Source organism: Phyllobates terribilis, unplaced genomic scaffold (assembly GCF_046119375.1).
Source record: "Phyllobates terribilis strain yellow unplaced genomic scaffold, ASM4611937v1 Scaffold_3__8_contigs__length_932513732, whole genome shotgun sequence".
In the NCBI taxonomy this organism is placed as follows: domain Eukaryota; kingdom Metazoa; phylum Chordata; class Amphibia; order Anura; family Dendrobatidae; genus Phyllobates; species Phyllobates terribilis.
In genome coordinates, this window is record NW_027362763.1 from 780,288,788 (window position 1) to 780,309,543 (window position 20,756).

Genomic DNA, 20,756 nt, shown 5'->3' on the forward strand with positions numbered 1-20,756 from the left:
GCAATGTAACATAGCCCAAAACTCCACCATACACTGCCCCATCCACAGATAAGCTTGGCTTGGCTGAGCGCTCCTGTGTTCTCTATGAGAGAGCCGCTGACAGATTCCTCTGGTTGCTTATCTCCTGGAGTACAAAGAATCGGTCATGAGAAACCCAACAGTCCGGATCCTTGTCTCACCCGACATTATTCATCGTGGAAGAGTTGGGAGGCCCCATAAACATTACATTGTCAGAAGAATCCGTCCATATCGGTCAGTTCACAGCTGACTTTAGTATAATCTGTATGGGGGACTTTACACCTCAGCTTTATGTGTATAATCACTACAGATTATACACATAATCAAACAGATCCATTTTAAAATGGAAACTTTGTTTTATGGTTTTGAAACTGTTTGCATCCACTTTTGTTCTGTTTCGAGCAGATTCGTTTTTACTAAAAAAAAAGGATCTGTTAAACGGATGAGAAAATGAATGACCACCTATTATAATTTGGTTCTCAAACAATTTAATGTTAAAAAGAATAAAATGGATCTATTTTTTGGCATCATTCTAAAAGACTGCAGATGGAATGGAGACACATTTTTAGAAAACATAAAAACCAGAAGTGTGCTTTGCAGGTCTGTTCAAAGTGAGTACATCTGGCGGCTGCCAGAGCAAAGGACAGCTGATTGGTGGGAGTCCTGGCTGTCGGACCCCCACCGATCAGATATTGATGCCCTGTTCTATGGATTGGTTAATGATTTGCTGTGATCAGAAACCCCTTTAAGCCAAGGAGTCTGAGCACAAATGTTTCAGGAAGGTTGAATTAGAAGAGGTATCCCTTACTCCCCAAAGGGTTTAACCAGTAAATGATCCTCTTCTCGGGCACAAGAGCAATTTGGAACAATTTCTTTCCATTTGATATAAAGTCTTGAATCATGTAAATACAATATAAATGTAGTAATGACGTCTGAGAGAGTCATTCAGGACTAGACTTTGGGGTGTCTTTTATTATGGACATTACTTCAGTCAGATCTAGTGATAATGACACAATGAGTATACATTTGTATGGCTGCATGGTTCCATTCTCGATGCTATCACTATTGGAGATGTTGGCGGACCACACACAGTTGATAATAATTAATGACAGAGATATGACAATCAGACTGCAGTGTGATGTATGGTTGTATCAGCACAGCTCTCATTTCTATGTAGGTAAAATAACATTTTCTGTGGGGATACTTACTTGACAATGCCCTGCCTCCAAAGGAAAGCAGATTAAAACACAATACAAATATTAACTGTTTTCTTCCTCGTCGGCACAAAACAATCGGGCCGCACATTTACATTCATACAGAAATAGGCCAGACAGGAGAGGATGAAATCACAACTCATTTACAGAAATATTACACATCCGAAGGGTTCATAACATTTACTGATTGTCTCAGGATTAACCACTTATTAATTGTTATTTGTATTGTGCTTATATATTAATATCAGCACCAATGCTTATCTTCTATGCAGCATTTATTATTTGGCACACAACTACATCATATATAGAAGAAATGGTTGTTTGCATATACTAAGTGTAAGATTTCACCCTTCATATAAAGAAAATAGTAGTAGTAATGAGAAATCAAAACTGTTGCAGTCCACATTCATGGAGATCTCAAAAGTAATGCACTTATCTACATGATCACTCAACCCCATTGATTGGGACTCTAAGTCTCCAATTTTATACATTTCTATATAAACAACATCATTCCTTACGGAAAGGGACACAATCCTCGGACGTCCATATCGTACAGCTGGGAGATACTGACTATCGCAATCCTCAATAGGATAACTGCTGAAAATGTCTGTCCATCATCACACAGGTCTGCGTTTCTTATATGTATGATATTGAAAGCTCCTTCCATAAGCCTCTCTTTTATGATCTACTCACTTTAAATTAATTGGTCATTTAAAGGAGGCTCGTCGTGACAATTGTCTATTTAAAGTGAATCTGTCAGCAGGATGTCACACCCCAAAATATTTATAAGCGATTGTAGCTCTGTCAAAGACAAATCCAGCAATACCCTTACATTGCCAGTCTGTTCCTCCATTACCGACAAATCAGCACTTAAACTTATACGCAAATGAGGCTGAAGAGCTATTTGTAGATCTGAAGCCTCTGTCACTCCAGCTCTATTCCCGCCTTCTCCAGTGCTGCCTTCTCCTGCTTGACTTATGGCTCTTTTTCTAAAGTCACACAGCATAAAGACTATCAGTCAAGCAGGAGAAGGCAGCACTGGGCAGGGAATAGAGCTGGAGTGACAGAGGCTGCAGATCTACAATAGCTCTTCAGTCTCATTTGCATATAAGTTCAAATACTGATTTCTCAGTAATGGTGGAACGGGCTAGTCAGGTAAAGGTATTGCTGGACTTGTCTTTGGCTTTGAAATAGTTTAGGGGGTGAAATTCTGCTGATAGATTACATCTAAATGTAGCCAACCTGGTAATTAAAGGTCTGAAACCATTGTCAATAAGCTGTTATTACCAGGAGGAGAGGAGGGAGGAAATCAGGCAGACGGGCCCTCCACAAGCAGAAGCCGCTAATATTTAGCGTCTCTTCAGTGGCTATCTGACTCATAGATGGGGGTCTCTCCTCTATAATGTCCATACACTATAACACACCACATAGAATGGGGTTTTGAAACATCATTTTAAATGGAGTCTGCAAGCACAAAATGACTGTTCAAACCAAGCACAGGAGCTCAGTGCTCTCTTGGTGTGACCAAAAAATTCTGTGCACCTTCCCACCTATTTGTTTTGAATCTATCTCCACCTCTTCTTTCTTGGTTGACAGCTCTGGCTTTACAAGAGTAAGAGAAGGGAATAGATGGATGGAAAACAAGTAGGGGGGAAGGTGCACTGATCTCTTTGGCCACGCCAAGGGTACTTGGTTTGAACAATCATTCGTTCTGACAGACTCCCAAATCTCCTGACATATTTCTTTTAGTAATTTCTTGTATTCTCCTGAAGAAATCAATGCTAAGTTTCTATTTTAGTACTATGGGTTGTGAAGTTCTTCTGTTATTCCTCCTAGAAATGTATTTATAAATTGACAACTGGATGTTACCTGCTGGGAGAGTGTGTACACCGTACAATAACTGCTGTGACTACCAGAAAGTGTGTACGGACATGTGTCTTTGACAAAGAGAATGGTGACACCCAGTTGATAATGTATTCATAAAAATTCCGGAAGAATTAGAGAGGAATGGAAAAATATGGAGTTATAAAAAAAGATGCTCCAGCATATGTATTTTTTGGGGAATACAATTTACAAAAAGAGGCTTAAGGAGAACCAACAGGTCCTCTGCAAAAGCATTTTCATAAAAAAGTAGAGTAATTCAGAAAGTATGCTGCCTCGTAAGAAAACATGTATAGGATTTGTGTGTCCTATCTAGGCAGGAATTCTGATTTTTTTTTCATAGTTTCCAACCTAGAATTGCAAGTATAATGTATGATAAGAAAAGAGCATTGTCATACGGATAATGGATCATTCCTTGCCCACAAGTAATAATCAGGCTTTAGGCATCTGATAAATACGTCACAGCTCCCCTTAATGGGGATCATTAAAAAGCCACAAATGGAATTAAATAGGAGAAGTGAAATACAATTAGAAAAGACGCTCTCTAGTCATTTCTGGTTCTTTGGTTGCAGTTAAGATTTTGGTGTTAAGCACTAGAATATGGTTAATTGAATTAAAGTGGGATCTTTTCTAGCCTTCTACATATACCTAAATCCCTATATGTCCAGTATATACAGTTAAGTCCAGAAATATAGGGACAGTGACACGAGTTTTGGCATTTTAGCTGTTTACCAAAACATATTCAAGATAGTATTATAATCAATAAGGTTTTAAAGTGCAGACTCTCAGCTTTAATGTAAGGATATTCACATCCTAATTGGAGTAAGGGTTTAGGAATTACAGCTCTTTAAAAAGTAGCTGCCTCTTTTTAAAGTCACCAAAAGTAATTGGACAATTATCTCAAAAGTCCAAGACCTTGCGATTTTCTGCTTTTGCGCCTTCGTCTTTTCCTCCCCTTCTCCCAAGAGCCATAACATTTTTATTTTTCCGTCCTTCTAAGGACTTGTGTTTTGCTGGACGAGTTGCACTTTTAAATGACACCATTGGTTTTACTATGTAGTTTACTAGAAATCAGGAAAAAAATTCCAAGTGCTGTGAAACTGCAAAAAAAAAAGTGCAATTCCACAATTGTTTTTTGGGTTTTCTATTTACCATGTTCAATATATGGTAAAACAGACCTGCCAATATGATTTCGCAGGTCAGTGCGAATATGCAGATAACAACATGTAAAGGTTTTTTTTTATTTAAGAGGTGAAAAAAAAATCCAGAATTTGTAAGAAATAATTATCTTATGTCGCAATATTTCGAGAGCTGTAGCCTTTTCTTTTTTTCAGGATCTGGGGCCAGGTGAGGGCTTATTTTTTACAACTTGAGCTGACGTTTTTATTGATACAATATTGGTGTAGATAGGATGTTTTGATTGCCTCTTTCTGCAATGTTGCAGCGGCCAAAAAAAAGTAATTCTGGTGTTTTGATCCTTTTTCTCATTACGCCGTTTACTGATTGGATTAATTTACTTTATATTTTGATCGATGGGGCAATTCTAAACATGGCAATACCAAATATGTGTATATATATTTTTTCATTGTTTTATTGTCAATGGGTCAAAAGGGGGGTGATTTGAACTTGTGTTTTTTTTTATTATTTTTATATTTTAATTTTTTATTTTAATTTTTTTTTTACTTTTCATTGAATTTAATAGTCCCTTAGGAGACTTGAAGCTGCGATCGTCTGATCGCCTGTGCTATACATAGCAGTGCATCAGCACAGCAGAAATTACGATCTCCTATGAACGCCGGCCCCGGGCCGGCATTCACAGGAGTATCATAGTGAAAGGCACGGCGGTCTTCTGCAAACCCTGGTTGTCATGACAACCCATCAGTGCCCGGTGATCACGTGACAGCAGCGCTGATGGGCAGGATTAAAGATGCGCTTCCAGCTGGTGTGTGTTAAATCCTGCTCTCAGTGATTGACAGCTGGACTTAACAGGTTTGATTGACAGAAAACCCTTTAAAAAGAGTAGCTGTCTTTTGAATTTTTATTTCATTAATCAATTGTACACAGGAAAATAAGCAACTTTGTAATATATCTTATCAGACAAAATTTCTTTCTTTGCCAGGACTGATCTTTCATTCTTAAAATTCTCAATTCTCTGGTAAAATCTGATAGGACATGGGATAAAATCTGTATTCAGTGAAGACAGATTGTTACATTACTGAGATAGGAGATGACAGTTGGTGCTGATGAGACTCTATGTAGATGGGAGGGGGAGGAGGAGCTCTGCCTCTAGCCCCCCCTCTGAAATACACAGAATCTCATCAGTTGTACCTGCCATCTCCTATCTCAGTAATGCAAACATTTGTCCACACTGAATACAGATTTTTCCAAAGAATTGAGAATTTAGAAAATTAATGATCTGTCCTGGCAAAGAAAGAAGCAGATTTCTCTGATAAAGTACAAGGTTTCTTATTTTCATGTGCACTATTCATTTATGAACTCAAAATGAAAATAACAGTAATGCTTTAAGCTACTCTAAATAAAAATTATTTAGGATAGCTATTTATTAATATTTCAGAGATCTCTTGTGTGTTTTTGTAACACAAGTAACACTCCTATGAATAAGTGTTCTCTTGCTTTATGAGATCATCTTTAAGGGGTTGTACACTTGATTTCCAGAAGTCACCATCACTCCCAGATCCTGGCAGCTCCACTATCAGCTCGTCTTGGACAAAGGAGATTGTTTAGGGCAGCATGGTGGCTCAGTGGTTAGTACTGCAGCCTTGCAGCGCTGGGGTCCTGGGTTTAAATCCCACCAAGGACAACATCTGCATGGAGTTTGTATGTTCTTCCTGTGTTTGTGTGGGTTTCCTCTGGGTTCTCCAGTTTCCTCCCACACTCCAAATACATACTGATAGGGAATTTAGATTGTGAGCCCCAATGGGGACAGTGCCCATAATGTCTGTAAAGTGCTGTTGGTGCTATATAAAGATTATTATTGTTTTTCCCTTTGCACATCATCAGTACTGAGCGGGATGGGGGCTAGTTGACTGGCTCATTTCAGTAACTCTTCTCTGGCATGGCCAATGCATAGATGAAGGGGGCTGGCTTAGCTCTTGACGAGAGCCAGTCAAATAACCCTTATTATAACATGCCAACACTAGTTTCTTGTGTCGACATGTTAAGCCGGAAGTTAATCTGCCAGGACTTGGAGGTGTCACGGATATCTGGAAATCAGAACTCCTTTGATAATACAAATAAATCAAGTAAGTTTTAGATATTTCAAACACATCTATATATTTTTTTAAGTGGACAAATCCTTTAGTTTCCTTTGTTATTTCTCTTATGTACAGTATTACACCAATGGTCGACAACTAGTGGCTCTCCAGCTGCAGTGAAACTCCAACTCCCAGCATTCCCTACTAATCTATGGCTACCGGGGCATGCTGGGAATTATAGTCCTGCAACAGCTGAAAAGATGCTGGTTGGAGACATAAAAAAAGCATACATACATCATAAACCACATCCTTACAAATACAACGTTGTAATCTAATATGCAATATCTGTAAATACATGAAATAAAATGCTAGTTAGAAAATAAAGTGCAGTAAATAATGTGCTTAGAGGGTCATTGTGCATTCCGTATTGTGAAAATATTTAAGGGGCTCCATAGATTGATAATGCTAATAATTATTGAAGGGAGCGCCCCTAATAATCCAGATTTAGTCAGAGCACTCCCGCGAGAGGAGATCCCCTACTTCTGCGGGCTGTGAAACTATTACGTATTAGTATGTAGATATTCTACACTGGGAAAAAGTTGTCTATAGACATCCATAGGCCTCTATGTACATAATACTACATGTTCTACCCTGCAGCATATATAAATATAGAGCTGAGATCTATCTTTCTGCAATTCTCCCACAGACAGAGCCCTATGATCGCTCTACCCATTAGACTGGGGCTACACGAAGATTTTGGCTGCCATATAGGTGGCGCCTTCTAAGATCACTGTATGTTGCTGCTACGTCACAGCATAAGGCCTCATTCACATGTCCATGTTTAAAGATGTAAGAAAAAAAATGGTACCGACATCAGTGTTTTGGATCAGTGTGTCATTAGCATATGGTCTGTGTGTCCGTTTTACCATCAGTATATGGTCCGTGTGTCCGTTTTTACTATCAGTGTATGGTCCGTGTGTCCATTTTTACCATCAATGTACGGTCCGTGTGTCCATTTTTACCATTAGTTTATGGTCCGTGTGTCCATTTTTACCATCAGTGTATGGTCCATGTGTCCGTTTTTACCATCAGTGTATGGTCCATGTGTCCGTTTTTACCATCAGTTTATGGTCCGTGTGTCCATTTTTACCATCAGTATATGGTCCCTGTGTCCATTTTTACCATCAATGTATGGTCTGTGTATCCATTTTTACCATTAAATTGTGGTCCGTGTGTCCATTTTACCATCAGTGTATGGTCCATGTGTCCGTTTTTACCATCAGTGTATTGTTCGCGTGTCAGTTTTTACCATCAGTGTATGGTCCGTGTGTCCATTTTTACCATTAGTTTATGGTCCGTGTCCATTTTTACCATCAGTGTATGGTCCATGTGTCCGTTTTTGCCATCAGTGTATTGTTCATGTGTCCGTTTTTGCCATCAGTGTATGGTCCATGTGTCCATTTTTACCATAAGTCTATGGTCCGTGTGTCCATTTTTACCATCAATGTATGGTCCATGTGTCCATTTTTACCATCAGTGTATGGTCCGTGTGTCCATTTTTACCATCAATGTAAGGTCCGTGTGTCTATTTTTACCATTAGTTTATGGTCTGTGTGTCCATTTTTACCATCAGTGTATGGTCTATGTGTCCGTTTTTACCATCAGTGTATGGTCCGTGTGTCCATTTTTACCATCAGTGTATGGTCTATGTGTCCGTTTTTACCATCAGTGTATGGTCCATGTGTCCGTTTTTACCATCAGTTTATGGTCCGTGTGTCCATTTTTACCATCAGTATATGGTCCCTGTGTCCATTTTTACCATCAATGTATAGTCTATGTGTCCATTTTTACCATCAATGTACGGTCCGTGTGTCTATTTTTACCATTAGTTTATGGTCCGTGTGTCCATTTTTACCATCAGTGTATGGTCTATGTGTCCGTTTTTACCATTAGTGTATGGTCCGTGTGTCCATTTTTACCATCAGTGTATGGTCTATGTGTCCGTTTTTACCATCAGTGTATGGTCCATGTGTCCGTTTTTACCATCAGCTTATGGTCCGTGTGTCCATTTTTACCATCAGTATATGGTCCCTGTGTCCATTTTTACCATCAATGTATAATCTATGTGTCCATTTTTACCATCAATGTACGGTCCGTGTGTCTATTTTTACTATTAGTTTATGGTCCGTGTGTCCATTTTTACCATCAGTGTATGGTCTATGTGTCCATTTTACCATCAGTGTATGGTCCATGTGTCCGTTTTTACCATCAGTGTATTGTCCGCGTGTCAGTTTTTACCATCAGTGTATGGTCTGTGTGTCCATTTTTACCATTAGTTTATGGTCCGTGTCCATTTTTACCATCAGTGTATGGTCCATGTGTCCATTTTTACCATCAATGTATTGTCCATGTGTCCGTTTTTGCCATCAGTGTATTGTCCATGTGTCCGTTTTTGCCATCAGTGTATGGTTCATGTGTCCATTTTTACCATAAGTCTATGGTCCGTGTGTCCATTTTTACCATCAATGTAAGGTCTGTGTGTCCATTTTTACCATCAATGTACGGTCCGTGTGTCTATTTTTATCATTAGTTTGTGGTCCGTGTGTCCATTTTTACCATCAGTGTATGGTCCATGTGTCCGTTTTTGCCATCAGTGTATGGTCCGTGTGTCCGTTTTTGCCATCAGTCTATGGTCCATGTGTCCGTTTTTGCCATCAGTGTATGGTGCGTGTGTCCATTTTTACCATCAGTGTATGGTCCGTGTGTCCGTTTTTGCCATCAGTGTATGGTCCGTGTGTCCGTTTTTGCCATCAGTGTATGGTCCGTGTCCATTTTTACCATCAGTGTATGGTCCATGTGTCCGTTTTTGCCATCAGTGTATTGTCCATGTGTCTGTTTTTGCCATCAGTGTATGGTCCATGTGTCCATTTTTACCATAAGTCTATGGTCCGTGTGTCCATTTTTACCATCAATGTATGGTCCATGTGTCCATTTTTACCATCAGTGTATGGTCCGTGTGTCCATTTTTACCATCAATGTACGGTCCGTGTGTCTATTTTTACCATTAGTTTATGGTCCGTGTGTCCATTTTTACCATCAGTGTATGGTCTATGTGTCCGTTTTTACCATCAGTGTATGGTCCGTGTGTCCATTTTTACCATCAGTGTATGGTCTATGTGTCCGTTTTTACCATCAGTGTATGGTCCATGTGTCCGTTTTTACCATCAGTTTATGGTCCGTGTGTCCATTTTTACCATCAGTATATGGTCCCTGTGTCCATTTTTACCATCAATGTATAGTCTATGTGTCCATTTTTACCATCAATGTACGGTCCGTGTGTCTATTTTTACCATTAGTTTATGGTCCGTGTGTCCATTTTTACCATCAGTGTATGGTCTATGTGTCCATTTTACCATCAGTGTATGGTCCATGTGTCTGTTTTTACCATCAGTGTATTGTCCGCGTGTCAGTTTTTACCATCAGTGTATGGTCTGTGTGTCCATTTTTACCATTAGTTTAAGGTCCGTGTCCATTTTTACCAACAGTGTATGGTCCACGTGTCCGTTTTTACCATCAGTGTATTGTCCATGTGTCAGTTTTTGCCATCAGTGTATTGTCCATGTGTCCGTTTTTGCCATCAGTGTATGGTTCATGTGTCCATTTTTACCATAAGTCTATGGTCCGTGTGTCCATTTTTACCATCAATGTATGGTCTGTGTGTCCATTTTTACCATCAGAGTATGGTCCGTGTGTCCATTTTTACCATCAATGTACGGTCCGTGTGTCTATTTTTATCATTAGTTTGTGGTCCGTGTGTCCATTTTTACCATCAGTGTATGGTCCATGTGTCCGTTTTTGGGATCAGTGTATGGTGCGTGTGTCCGTTTTTGCCATCAGTGTATGTTGCGTGTGTCCGTTTTTGCCATCAGTGTATGGTCCGTGTGTCCGTTTTTGCCATCAGTGTATGGTCCATGTGTCCGTTTTTGCCGTCAGTGTATGGTCCATGTGTCCGTTTTTACCATCAGTGTATGGTCCGTGTGTCTGTTTTTGCCATCAGTGTATGGTCCGTGTGTCCGTTTTTGCCATCAGTGTATGGTCCGTGTGTCCATTTTTACCATCAGTGTATGGTCCATTTCTACCATCAGTGTATGATCCGTGTGTCCATTTTTACTATCATTGTACGGTCCGTGTGTCTGTTTTTACCATCTGTGTATGGTCCGTGTGTCCATTCTTACGATCAGTGTACGGACCGTGTGTCCGTTTTTACCATCGGTGTACGGTCCATGTGTCCTTTTTATACCTTCAGTGTGTCAATAGTGTTTTTCACAGATGGATAAGTAAATAAGTAAATGACAAAGCTTCTATCCTTTGCAATGTTAAATACAGACAGCGCACTGGTGTCATCCGTTTTCCCTGGCCCATAGACTTGTATTGGCTCTTTTCATCTGTCATATTGGAAAAAAACAGACATGTTAAATGCCCCATAGACTATAACTTACGTGCAACACGGACATGTGACTGAGGCCTGACGGTTGTGAATGGGGTCACATTGTAACCCATGAGGTACTGCAACCATGACAAGCAACTCACAAAAAGTAGTAACCAGTAGTATTCTTTAGGACTTGCTTGCCGTGGTTGCAGTGCCTTGCGGGTGGCAATGGAAGCCCGTCCATCTGCATTATGGCGCGATGCGGCATACAGCAATCTTTGGCCACGTGTGTACTAATCACCAGTCCCATTAAACTAAAGGACCCTTCTAACAACCAATAATACAACAATCCAAGTAAGATCTGAAAGAATGCAAAGCATATTTTACATATCAGTCATTACCAGTCTAATAGTCTATGAATTATGCTGAAGATGTCTTATTAAATACAGTATAATGACCCAATGCACGGATTCTCGCATGTTGCATAAGGAAAGCCACAGGTAAAACAACATGAAAAAAGGAAGAGTTGGTGGTTAGCTCAGGGGTGGTGGATATGCATGTACTGGTGAAATGCAACATCTTGCAGTCATATTGCATTCTAAAAGTCAAAGCTCTGCATCTTGTTGGATGCCACGTGCAAGGAGGCACATGATTCACAAGAGTGAATCCATGCAGGATACTTACCTTCTCAGAAATTGCATTATCATAGAGATTAGAGATGAGCAGGGGTCAAAATACTCGCAAACACCAAAATTATCACCTGATTTTGGCAGGTTACATTGGTATCTGAACCTAATGCCCATAGAAAGGACAGAAAAATAGAGGGGAAGAAGACAGAAAAAGAGAAAAGAAGACAAGATATAGAGGGAGACAGAAGAAAGGAGTACACAACTTTTCTTCTGTTCTTTTTCATTCATTTCATTAACAAAAAAAAAGATGAAATTTGGACTAAAAATATTTTAGTACTAATGCAGGATGAAACGATAAAGGGACAGTGATCCCCCAGCGCCAGTTACTCGGTACTTGTCTCTATGGTTTTCCAGGCATATGGCACAAATGTAAAGCGAAACATATCCTTGGAGAACCTCGTGGGCAAAAATACTTTCCACTAATTCAGACTGGCCAAAAACTGGTGCTAGAGAAGCCAAGGATGGCGCTAAGTATGGCAAGGTTGATATTAACAACTACGGCAAGGTATTTGCAATTGTTATGTAAGACATCTGCTTCCTAATCGATATGAAGCGAGCATGAAATGATTCATGTGCCATCAAAACGATGGTGATCTGTTCACTGTTGTAATGAGAGACGTGATCAACGCCTCTGATACATTGAAAATAATTTCAGTCATTGGGCATGAGAATATTCCCTGATGACGTGTCATGTTGATATGTTGGCGTCAGATAAGTTGATGATGATTATGGCTCTGAAAAAGTTAGTTGGGTGCTGCAGAACCCCAATCATCTTGCAAGGCATGGTTCATCATCTCCATACACAATGATGGCCACATGCCAAACTGAAAATTACACTAATGAGTTGGTGATGGATTTGAATTGCTCTGGCTGGTATTACAACATGAACTGGATATGAAAATCAAAGTGTAATGGTCATGATAACCGCTGACATTGCTGGATACCACAATCAAAGGCAACATGTGACTTCAGCAAACGCAGCTAATTGAAATATCAAAATGACTTAAAGGGGTTGCATCACGTTTTAAAATTACCTCCTGTGATACCTTGATCACTGGGGGTCTGACTGCTGGGACCACCACTAATTCCAAGAACAGACCTGTGCTGAGCCCTTTTGAAGGAGAAGAGGTCAAGCATGCACATCTCCACTCCACCCCACTGCAAAGCCCTGTTCTCAGGAGAGGCAGAGGACCTAGTCGTCAGACCCTCATCACCTATCCTATGGAGAGGGGATGACTTTAAAATTTGGTACAAACCCTTTAAGTGTGAGCTATACTTATGTGAACAGAGGTCCCCCACACCTGGTGTCTGCACTTGAATGTACCTTTCCTCCACAGAAGCTTCCTTTATCTGCTGATGCGGTTTTGTTCCTTCCATCTCTCGGATGCTAACAGCATAGATTTTTGTGGTGTAATCAATGGATTTCTCTCTTGCAACATCGCTGTCGTAACCTAGGTAAAATTAAGACATTCTGAACTGATATTCAAATGAACAGTAATAAAAATTAAAAGAATAAACTGTGGTCAGCAACAATAGTATATCAAAAAGGTTTTATGGGCAACACAGTTTTATTCTGAAAGTCGTCTGAAAAAAGATGATCAACATTAAAAAGGTTTTCCATGAACCAAGTTAATTTTAATGTTGATTGTAACATTAGTCTGATCATACCACATCTCCTGGGCAGGGGGGAAAGCAAAATAGTATAGAGACATTACAGTGTGGGATCACAGCTGATTATTTTTGTGAAGTAAAGCATTATCCTGCCTGTTTTTCAAAAATGTTAAACCTCAAAGAAAGAACTATAAGCAATCTTGTGCTGTAATGTCTGTACACTCTTTTGCTTCCTCCCCTGCCCAGGAGATGTGGTATGATCAGACTATGTTCCTGCACGGTCAGACACAGCCATTACACAGTACACAGCAGGAGCACATTCATAAGATTATCTCACAGGAACATTTTATTTAAACACATCCAATTGTGGAAATTATTATTATTCCAAGATCTATTGATTAAAATTAAACCCCTTTAATCAGTGAGGAAAGCCAGCTGCAAAAGTTCAATATCACTCCAGTGCTACCACAGGAGAAATTATGGTGTAAAAGCTTTGAAAAGTAGCAACAATTTTGCGCAATTTTCATGCAAGTTTGAATCAGCTTCGAAATGTGTGGAGCTGGGGAGGAACCAAGGAGCAGCTATGCCTGCCCATCAAATTAATTTAAAAATGCTGGTGTTTTGTACACCAGAAATGCTACTCCAGTTAATGACTGGAGTAGAATTTCTGGTGCGGTGCGCAGAGGCGCACACCAATCAAAATATGCACTAAATTCATCAAGTGGCATGCGCTAAGCATGCGAGCATACGATACACCTATGTTGATGAGTTAGCCCAAAAGAAGTGCACATTGGCTCTGATTCATCAAAGCAATTTTGTCCGAATTCTGGGGTAAATTGCTTTGAAAAGTTGAAAATTTTTGTGTCTTTTGGTGTTTTTGTGCCAGTATCACCCAGCTTCACAAAAATGGGCATGGGCACATGACACCACAACATTTTATTCCAGGGAGGAAGATGCTCTTTGTAGCTGAAGGTCCAAAATGAGGGACCCCCTCTATTAACTCAGAATTCCTAAACAGGATTACATAATGCACCACTCCAGCATTTTTACTTATTACACCGATGAAGTGGTGGCACTAATCTAAGTTTCCTGCCCAAAGTATTATACTTACGTTGTCGTTGTCGTCTTTAACTGTTATCGGGGCTGCTCCAGTCGTGATCTGCAGTTTCGATCTGCCGAATCTCTCCAGTGTTTGCTGGGCAATCCGGAAGTCACTTCTCAATGTAAGTCTATAAGGACCAGAACAAAGCCAGAACTAGGCCTCTCATAGACTTACATTGACCGCTTGTGACCGTTACATCTGACTTCTGGTAAGAAAGAAGTTGTGGTCACAAGATGGCAGATCAGGACCGGAGCAGTGCTGGGAAGAGCTGAAGATGGCAACTGGTAAGTATATTGCTAAGGGCAGGGACAGGCACTCCATCACTGAAATAATAAAAAACGCTGGAGTGGTGCTTTAAAATGAGCTATTGAAACTAGACATCTCCTTTAAATCAGCATATCTATCTACTTCCCCACCTCCATCTTCCTCTGCATCAGTATCTGACTCTTCGCTGTCCACAGGTTTACTCTCTAAGTTGCCAAATGCCTCTCGTGTCCAGATCATCAGCGCCGTATCTGCCCCACCTACAGTCAGCAACGTGGAATCATCATATAACCACCGGACATTGGTCACATGAGCGCTATGGCCGACATACTTTTTAAATTTGGCATCACGACCCTATAATAGGAGATAAAGAATGTGAACTTTTTATGTTGATTTCTCTAGTGTCAATTGACATAACAGAGCAGCTGAAAAAAGTAAACTTTTGTACATATCTTTATCATATTATGTTGCACAAAGACATCATAGTAATAGAAAACTTATACCAATGTATATTAAAAAGTTGCTAAAAACACCCCCCAAATTGCCCCCCTCCCTTCAGCTGTGAGAACACCATACTTAGAAGAAAGGCTAAGGCTACATGCGATGCAACTTGCGAGGGACTTATCTGCAATTTAGCCAATGTTACAGCTCTTGCATAACAATAGTCTCAACACAGCAAGTCACAGACAAGTGGCACAGATGTTTTCGGTCGTGCGACTTATCTGCGAATTGCTATCACACAACACGTTGCCTTTTAGCCCCAGTCCTAAGGGCTCGCTCACACTGACGTATATTCTCTCATGCGAGAGAATCGGGCCGGTTAAGCTAATGTCACTTGGATCAAACACTGTCAGAAGTTGATCTGAGTGTCACCTTAGCGTGATCTGATTCTCTCGCATGAGACAGGTGTGGAGAAGATGGAGAACTCAATTTCTCCATCTTCTCCATGGTCTCTGGGCGTATACATCGGACTGCACTGGGATGTCATTCAAGTGCAGTCCGATGTTTCACACGCACCTGTAGACTTGTATGGGTGCACGTGGTCCAATTCAGATGCACTCACAGCAAGCTGAATAGGCATGAGAAAAAAAAATCACTGATCTGCCCTGCCCCATAGTATAACATTGGGCCGAGTGCAATCCGAAAAATATCAGATAGCACTCAGCCATGTTATATGCTAGTGTGAGCGAGCCCTAATGGTGATAGAAATTATTTACCTGGTGCGGATATGCACAAAGATCTACCGTATTTTTCGGACTATATGACGCACTTTTTTCCTCCAAAATTTTGGAGGAAAGTGGGGGGTGCGTCTTATAGTCCGAATACTATATTATTGTATGGCCGCATGGTGGTGGGTGTGGGGGAACGGCAGCGGGGGATTAGCGGGGCACAGGAGGCAGCAGCCGCCTGCTGCATACTAGTTGTGCCCGCTACTAAAGAAAATGAATATTCCCTGCTCCCCACGCCCATGGGCGTTGAGAGCAATGAATATTCATTTCTCTTAACAGCCGGCACACTGGAGCCGCAGCGCGGCTCCTGCTGAGGCCGGCGGTTAGTGTGCCCGCTATAAAAGCTCATGAATATTCGCTACAACCCACTCCCATGGGTTGTAGTGAATATCCATGGTCTTTAATAGCGGGCACACTGACCACAGAGCGGCAGCAGGAGCCACGCTGCGGTACAGTGTGCCGGCTATTGAACAGACTGAATGGTCACTGCTCCCCACGCACAGATTCCCGGCATGGGGAGCAGTGACTATTCCAGCACAGAGTCTCACACTGTGTGAGGGGTCATTGCAGGGACGCCATGCGCGCCCTGCCATGTGTGGCTCACACAGTGAGAGTGTCAGCAGCAGAGCGGGACAGCGCTGGAGGAGAGAGGAGGTGAATATGAGTGTTTATTTTTTTTTTGTAGGCAGCGTCATGGGGGCTCAGAGGGTGCCATACATACAAGGATGGGGGCTCAAGGGGTGCCATGCATACCAGGATGGGGGCTCAGAGGGGTGCCATGCATACCAGGATGGGGGCTCAGAAGGTGCCATACATACCAGGATGGGGGCTCAGAAGGTGCCATACATACCAGGATGGGGGCTCAAGGGGTGCCATACATACCAGTATGGGGGCTCAGAAGGTGCCATGCATACCAGGATGGGGGCTCAGAAGGTGCCATGCATACCAGCATGGGGGCTCAGAGGGTGCCATGCATACCAGGATGGGGGCTCAGAAGGTGCCATACATACCAGGATGGGGGCTCAGAGGGTGCCATGCATACCAGGATGGTGGCTCAGAAGGTGCCATACATACCAGGATGGGGGCTCAGAGGGTGCCATGCATACCAGGATGGGGGCTCAGAGGGTGCCATGCATACCAGGATGGGGGCTCAGAGGGTGCCATACATACCAGGATGGGGGCTCAGAGGGTGCCATGCATACCAGGATGGGGGCTCAGAGGGTGCTATACATACCAGGATGGGGGCTCAGAGGGTGCCATGCATACCAGGATGGGGGCTCAGAGGGTGCCATGCATACCAGGATGGGGGCTCAGAGGGTGTAATGCATACCAGGATGGGGGCTCAGAGAGTGCCATACATACCAGGATGGGGGCTCAAGGGGTGCCATGCATACCAGGATGGGGGCTCAGAGGGTACCATGCATACTAGGATGGGGGCTCAGAGGGTGCCATGCATACCAGGATGGGGGCTAAGAAGGTGCCATACATACCAGGATGGGGGCTCAGAGGGTGCCATGCATACCAGGATGGGGGCTAAGAGGGTGCCATGCATACCAGGATGGGGGCTCAGAGGGTGCCATACATACGAGGATGGGGGCTCAGAGGGTGCCATGCATACCAGGACGGGGGCTCAGAAGGTGCCATGCATACCAGGATGGGGGCTCAGAGGGTGCAATGCATATCAGGATGGGGGCTCAGAGGGTGCCATGTATACCAGGATGGGGGCTCAAGGGGTGCCATGCATACCAGGATGGGGGCTCAGAGGGTGCCATACATACCAGGATGGGGGCTCAGAGGGTGCCATGCATACCAGGATGGGGGCTCAAGGGGTGCCATGCATACCAGGATGGGGGCTCAGAGGGTGCCATGCATACTAGGATGGCGGCTCAGAGGGTGCCATGCATACCAGGATGGGGGCTAAGAAGGTGCCATACATACCAGGATGGGGGCTCAGAGGGTGCCATGCATACCAAGATGGGGGCTAAGAGGGTGCCATGCATACCAGGATGGGGGCTCAGAGGGTGCCATGCATACCAGGATGGGGGCTCAGAGGGTGCCATGCATACCAGGACGGGGGCTCAGAAGGTGCCATGCATACCAGGATGGGGGCTCAGAGGGTGCAATGCATATCAGGATGGGGGCTCAGAGGGTGCCATGCATACCAGGATGGGGGCTCAAGGGGTGCTATGCATACCAGGATGGGGGCTCAAGGGGAGCCATGCATACCAGGAGGGGAATAAAGGGGTGCCATGCATACCAAGATGGGGTATAAAGGGGTGCCATACATACCAGGATGGGGGCTCAAGGGGTGCCATGCATACAAGGATGGGGGCTCAGAGGGGTGCCATGCATACCAGGATGGGGGCTCAGAAGGTGCCATACATACCAGGATGGGGGCTCAGAAGGTGCCATACATACCAGGATGGGGGCTCAAGGGGTGCATTGCATACCAGGATGGGGGCTCAGAGGGGTGCCATGCATACCAGGATGGGGGCTCAGAAGGTGCCATACATACCAGGATGGGGGCTCAGAAGGTGCCATACATACCAGGATGGGGGCTCAAGGGGTGCCATACATACCAGGATGGGGGCTCAGAAGGTGCCATGCATACCAGGATGGGGGCTCAGAAGGTGCCATGCATACCAGGATGGGGGCTTAGAAGGTGCCATACATACCAGGATGGGGGCTCAGAGGGTGCCATGCATACCAGGATGGTGGATCAGAAGGTGCCATACATACCAGGATGGGGGCTCAGAGGGTGCCATGCATACCAGGATGGTGGATCAGAAGGTGCCATACATACCAGGATGGGGGCTCAGAGGGTGCTGCATACCAGGATGGGGGCTCAGAGGGTGCCATGCATACCAGGATGGGGGCTAAGAGGGTGCCATGCATACCAGGATGGGGGCTCAGAGGGTGCCATACATACCAGGATGGGGGCTCAGAGGGTGCCATACATACCAGGTGGGGGCTCAGAGGGTACCATGCATACTAGGATGGGGGCTCAGAGGGTGCCATGCATACCAGGATGGGGGCTAAGAAGGTGCCATACATACCAGGATGGGGGCTCAGAGGGTGCCATGCATACCAGGATGGGGGCTAAGAGGGTGCCATGCATACCAGGATGGGGGCTCAGAGGGTGCCATACATACGAGGATGGGGGCTCAGAGGGTGCCATGCATACCAGGACGGGGGCTCAGAAGGTGCCATGCATACCAGGATGGGGGCTCAGAGGGTGCAATGCATATCAGGATGGGGGCTCAGAGGGTGCCATGTATACCAGGATGGGGGCACAAGGGGTGCCATGCATACCAGGATGGGGGCTCAGAGGGTGCCATACATACCAGGATGGGGGCTCAGAGGGTGCCATGCATACCAGGATGGGGGCTCAAGGGGTGCCATGCATACCAGGATGGGGGCTCAGAGGGTGCCATGCATACTAGGATGGGGGCTCAGAGGGTGCCATGCATACCAGGATGGGGGCTAAGAAGGTGCCATACATACCAGGATGGGGGCTCAGAGGGTGCCATGCATACCAGGATGGGGGCTAAGAGGGTGCCATGCATACCAGGATGGGGGCTCAGAGGGTGCCATGCATACCAGGATGGGGGCTCAGAGGGTGCCATACATACCAGGACGGGGGCTCAGAAGGTGCCATGCATACCAGGATGGGGGCTCAGAGGGTGCAATGCATATCAGGATGGGGGCTCAGAGGGTGCCATGCATACCAGGATGGGGGCTCAAGGGGTGCTATGCATACCAGGATGGGGGCTCAAGGGGTGCCATGCATACCAGGATGGGGGCTCAGAGGGGTGCCATGCATACCAGGATGGGGGCTCAGAAGGTGCCATACATACCAGGATGGGGGCTCAGAAGGTGCCATACATACCAGGATGGGGGCTCAAGGGGTGCCATACATACCAGTATGGGGGCTCAGAAGGTGCCATGCATACCAGGATGGGGGCTCAGAAGGTGCCATGCATACCAGCATGGGGGCTCAGAGGGTGCCATGCATACCAGGATGGGGGCTCAGAAGGTGCCATACATACCAGGATGGGGGCTCAGAGGGTGCCATGCAAACCAGGATGGGGGCTCAGAGGGTGCCATGCATACCAGGATGGGGGCTCAGAGGGTGCCATACATACCAGGATGGGGGCTCAGAGGGTGCCATACATACCAGGATGGGGGCTCAGAGGGTGCCATGCATACCAGGATGGGGGCTCAGAGGGTGCCATACATACCAGGATGGGGGCTCAGAGGGTGCCATGCATACCAGGATGGGGGCTCAGAGGGTGCCATGCATACCAGGATGGGGGCTCAGAGAGTGCCATACATACCAGGATGGGGGCTCAGAGAGTGCCATACATACCAGGATGGGGGCTCAAGGTGTGCCATGCATACCAGGATGGGGGCTCAGAGGGTGCCATGCATACCAGGATGGGGGCTCAGAGGGTGCCATGCATACCAGGATGGGGGCTCAGAGGGTGCAATGCATATCAGGATGGGGGCTCAGAGGGTGCCATGCATACCAGGATGGGGGCTCAAGGGGTGCTATGCATACCAGGATGGGGGCTCAAGGGGTGCCATGCATACCAGGATGGGGGCTCAGAGGGGTGCCATGCATACCAGGATGGGGGCTCAGAAGGTGCCATACATACCAGGATGGGGGCTCAGAAGGTGCCATACATACCAGGATGGGGGCTCAAGGGGTGCCATACATACCAGTATGGGGGCTCAGAAGGTGCCATGCATACCAGGATGGGGGCTCAGAAGGTGCCATGCATACCAGCATGGGGGCTCAGAGGGTGCCATGCATACCAGGATGGGGGCTCAGAAGGTGCCATACATACCAGGATGGGGGCTCAGAGGGTGCCATGCAAACCAGGATGGGGGCTCAGAGGGTGCCATGCATACCAGGATGGGGGCTCAGAGGGTGCCATACATACCAGGATGGGGGCTCAGAGGGTGCCATACATACCAGGATGGGGGCTCAGAGGGTGCCATGCATACCAGGATGGGGGCTCAGAGGGTGCCATACATACCAGGATGGGGGCTCAGAGGGTGCCATGCATACCAGGATGGGGGCTCAGAGGGTGCCATGCAT

The 20,756-nt window shown here is 44.8% G+C and overlaps 1 protein-coding gene across 3 annotated transcripts in view; it reads right to left on the minus strand.

Annotated features, from left to right (window-relative positions):
- Positions 1-20,756, minus strand: part of EML6 (EMAP like 6) — a 279,209-nt gene that overhangs the window by 30,933 nt on the left and 227,520 nt on the right. For 2 of the 3 annotated variants that reach the window (XM_073672289.1, XM_073672288.1), the window contains exons 26-27: positions 14,576-14,777; positions 12,771-12,897 (exon numbers count right to left, since the gene is read on the minus strand). In XM_073672289.1, coding sequence (XP_073528390.1) covers positions 12,771-12,897; positions 14,576-14,777 — 329 coding nt within the window. Of the gene's footprint in view, positions 1-1,226; positions 1,242-11,441; positions 11,550-12,770; positions 12,898-14,575; positions 14,778-20,756 lie in introns of all 3 variants that reach the window. The other variant, XM_073672290.1, reaches the window with a different exon arrangement.